At 36.3% G+C, this 4,191-nt stretch overlaps 1 protein-coding gene across 1 annotated transcript; it reads left to right on the top strand.

The window, feature by feature from the left end:
- The first annotated feature begins 1,197 nt into the window (after positions 1–1,197).
- Positions 1,198–2,926, top strand: LOC141613449 (protein FAR1-RELATED SEQUENCE 5-like). Its single transcript, XM_074432183.1, has 2 exons — positions 1,198–1,321; positions 1,773–2,926. Exons 1-2 carry the CDS (start codon positions 1,198–1,200, stop codon positions 2,924–2,926), a joined length of 1,278 nt encoding a protein of 425 aa, XP_074288284.1.
- The last annotated feature ends 1,265 nt before the right edge of the window (positions 2,927–4,191 follow it).

The following is a 4,191-nucleotide window of genomic DNA, read 5'->3' as shown; positions in this document are numbered from 1 at the left end:
CTTTGTGTATTTTCTTCTACTCTCCCTTATTGGCTCGGATATTATTGATAACAAAGGGATGCTTATATAACAATTACAAAACCTAATATAACTAAGTCTAGAGTATATTTTAGAGATATATTTGACATAACATGAAAAACTGATTGTTATAATACAAAAGATTATATCTAAATATATATTTTAGGGTTTTTCATAACAATAATCCGATATATTTGACATAACATGGAAAACTGATTGTTATAATACAAAATATTATATCTAAATATATATTTTAAGGTTATTTCATAACAATAATTCATCTTATTATTGTTATACAATAATGACCCCATCGTATCAATAATCTCAATTAATGGTGCTTAGGTTGATTATTGATAGGATGAAGTGATTACTTAGACCAACCAATAGAATGAATTATTATGAAATAACCCTATATTTTATTCTATTTTTTTTGGTGAAATGTGAGTTGTATATATATATATATATATATATATATATATATATATATATATATATATATATATAGAGGCGGGATCCGGTGAGAACGATCACTCGGTGCAAACGGTGAGAACGACCTACAATAGTAATTTAATCAAAAAATCACGCGTGATTTCGACAAGAGCTAGCACGCAGCTAAACCCGACTGTTTGACCAAAAAATCAAAAAAATCTCTTTCTCTCTCTACTTTCCAAAACTTTTCCCCCAAATCTAATCAAATATTTTCCGCGAAAACACAATAAATTCCGCGAAAAACACACAGACTATAGCCGCCAAAATCGACTAAATTGATCGTAATCAATCGCGTTGATCATCTAATTGATGTACTGATATAATACTTTCCTGATTGTTTTGGTGTGATTGATGCATTAACAATCGATTTAGTGATTTCGATTGGCATTCCAGAATTATTTCAATCGTAGAAAATTATGGATGTTGAGGGTTCTAGCGATTTGGGGGAACATACTGATGCGATTGTTCCAAAATTTCGCTAGCAATGATATCGTGCGATCACCGTCTCATCTAGGTATTTACATCCAAAATCGATGAGATAAGTCTTTTATATTAATCGTTGCAATAAAATCGTCTGATTGATGTATTTATTGATCATTTTGATGCGTATTCATACTAATTTAAACATATGAAGACAAATTATTACGATTGCTGCACGTGTATCGTTCGCCTGATTGATATTATGAATTGATGAGTCTGATGGATCTGAACAGTTATCTTACCGGTCTGGTTAGTGTATATGATATGCAGTTTGTTTTAGAGTTGATTATTACACTTGCTGATCAAATTTCTTATGCACGCTATACAGTATTCCGTTTGTTTCAATATCATGAATATTAGTATAATTGATGTATTTGCCTTATATGGAAAACGTGCCTGGTAGAAGAACGAAACCGCCCTTTATAGACCAACGTTTATGAAAGACATGTATATTAGTATAGTTGATGCGTTTGTGTTTTGTCAGCAGCGTATCTAGAATTCTAATTAAGGGATATACCGATTCGTGTCATAATAAACATTTGACTTTCTGCCTGTGACAAGATTATAAGACATGATTGATGTATCTTGACGTCTACGTTAAGTAGTCAGTAATGAAAAATACGAAATTTCAGCGATCAGGCACAACTTTCTGAGATAATTTCTGTGGTTTTTTGTCTTCTAATTGATTTCGTGCTTTTGACTAAATTAGCGTACCTGAAAATTATATTTGTTGTGCATTAGTTATTTGAGCTGGCTGCTTATACCCTTATTGTTCTACTGTGTAGCGTGCATAGATGCAGGCTCACCAATCATTGAGACAAACCCGAAGGAAAGAATACCCGTATGTGCGCCAGAATTGAAGCCTGTTTTGGGTATGATCTTTGATAAACTAGATGATGGGCTAGATTTCTATAAGGCTTATGCTATTAACTCTGGTTTTAAAATGAGAAAGTCGACGCAACGAAACGTGGATGGGGTTGTCATGACTAAGTACTGTGTGTGCAGTAAAGCTGGAGAAAGTAAGCCTAGAGGGAAGGTAAAAAAGAGACAAAGAACTAGAATTTTATGTAATGCAAAAATTTTTTTCCGTAGAAATGAAAAAGGTCAATATGTGATTGTTGACTTTCATGAAGGACATACCCATCTCCTCTCAACACCAAACACCGTGGTGCATTTGACTGAGTCACGAGAATTAACCCTTATACATAAATCCATGATTGTTGAGAATTCTAAGGTGAATAAAGGGCCTGTGCAAAGCTTTAGGATGTTCAAAGAATACGTGAAAGGGTATCAAAATGTCGGGGCATCACTTGAGGACTTCAAAAATTTTTGGAGGGATGTGAAAAAATTTATTAAAGGGTATGACGCGCAAATGATGATTGAAAATTTCATGCACAAAAAAGCCATGTGTAGTTCGTACTACTTTGATTTTGATGTTGACGATCGTGGTCGACTATCTAGGGTTTGTTGGTTTGACCCTATAGCTATAAAGAATTACAGTCTTTTTGGTGATATGACGTCTTTTGACACGATGTTTAATATGAACACGTATAAAATGATATTTGCCCCTTTCACGGGGGTTGATCATCACAAAAAATGCGTGTCATTTGGAGCAGGACTTATAAGGAAAGAGACTGATGAGGATTTCGTATGGTTGTTTCAGAATTTTCTAAGTGCAATGAGCAATAAGTATCCTGTATGCATAATTACTGATCAGGATAGGGGCATAAGATCAGGGGTTAAAACAGTGTTCGGGGACAAAACTCAGCACAGATATTGCATGTGGCATATCATGAAAAAGCTGCCAGACAAGATCGGAACTACGTTATATCGGGAAACTAACTTCATGAAAGAGTTGTGCTCTGTGTTTGGGCGTAAGATATCGAACCGTCTGAGTTTGAGGAACGGTGGTGCTCAGTTATATCTTCATACGGGCTGACCGGCAATGAATGGTTAGATACCATGTTTGACAAAAGGGCTTTTTGGATCCCAGCATATTTCAGGGATTTATTTATGGGTGGACTAATGAGAACCACGTCCAGGTCTGAGTCCGAGAATAGCTTTTTCGGAAATTTCATGAACCCACACTTAACTTTGGTTGAGTTTCTTATGAGGTATGAGAGTGCTATGGATGCTCAGCGATGGAAACAATCTAAATTAATCGCCGAGTCCAAAAACTCCTTCCCTGATCTAGAGACGCCTCACCCTTTGGAAAAACACGCTTCGAGTTCTACACCCCGGTGATGTTTTCGAATTTAAAACGAGTGGGTGGCCGCTTGTTTCACCTGTGGTGTTAAAATATTAGGGGTTACTACCAAAGGACAACATCCCCATTATTGATCGTGAAAAAGACAAGGTTTACTATGTTATCTTTATCTCTCGACGAAATGAAAGTGAACGCACTGTAAAAAGTTCGAGAGACATGGAATTTTGTGCCGTCATGCGCTTTACGTGTTGAAAGAACAAGGCCTTGACAATGTTCCAGAACAGTATCTGTTAAGTCGGTGGAGCAAATTGGCAACATGTCAGCCGATTTGTAGTAATGTGCCACATACTTTAATTGAAGATTGTAACTCATTAGATGTTAGGCGGCACAAAATTGGTACCTTATGGTCCGAGGTGTTCTCGTGTGTGACGCTCGCTGAACAAAAAACTGAGTATGTTGACGAATTGATGGGAATTTTGAAAGATTTTAAAGATAAGATAAACGCACAAACCAGTACGTCGGAATGTAGTAGTAGTAGTAATACCACGGGTGATAGGCTGAGAAAGAAGAATAGGGAACTTGAGATGCTCTTAGGAACAAAAATACCAAAGGAAGTGGTTGTCTTACCTCCTATACAGTCAAAAACAAAAGGGTCTGGAAAAAGAATGATGTCCCAAAGGGAAAAAGCTACAAAAGAACAGAAGAAAGCGGCCAGGAAATGCAATGCTTGCGGAGAGTTAGGATTCCATGATAGTCGGAATTGTCCTGGGAGAGTATGATTCCATGATACAGGTACGCTATTAATTTGATCAAGCTGAAATAGTTTCCTTTCATCTGTTTAATATTTCTGGTGGTAGATGATTGACAGTATCTATATATCCTCTTGATCTGAATATCTGATACCTACGAGGAGTCTTAAAACGCCTCTTTAGCCTCTGGTCTATCCTTTGACTCGTGGAATTGAGTTGTTTTCCGGTGATGACAATTGTAGATGATAC

The sequence above is a fragment of the Silene latifolia genome, chromosome 11, assembly GCF_048544455.1.
Source record: "Silene latifolia isolate original U9 population chromosome 11, ASM4854445v1, whole genome shotgun sequence".
NCBI lineage: Eukaryota > Viridiplantae > Streptophyta > Magnoliopsida > Caryophyllales > Caryophyllaceae > Silene > Silene latifolia.
The sequence above is the reverse complement of the archived record's forward strand: the minus strand, read 5'-3'. Positions and strand labels throughout refer to the sequence as shown.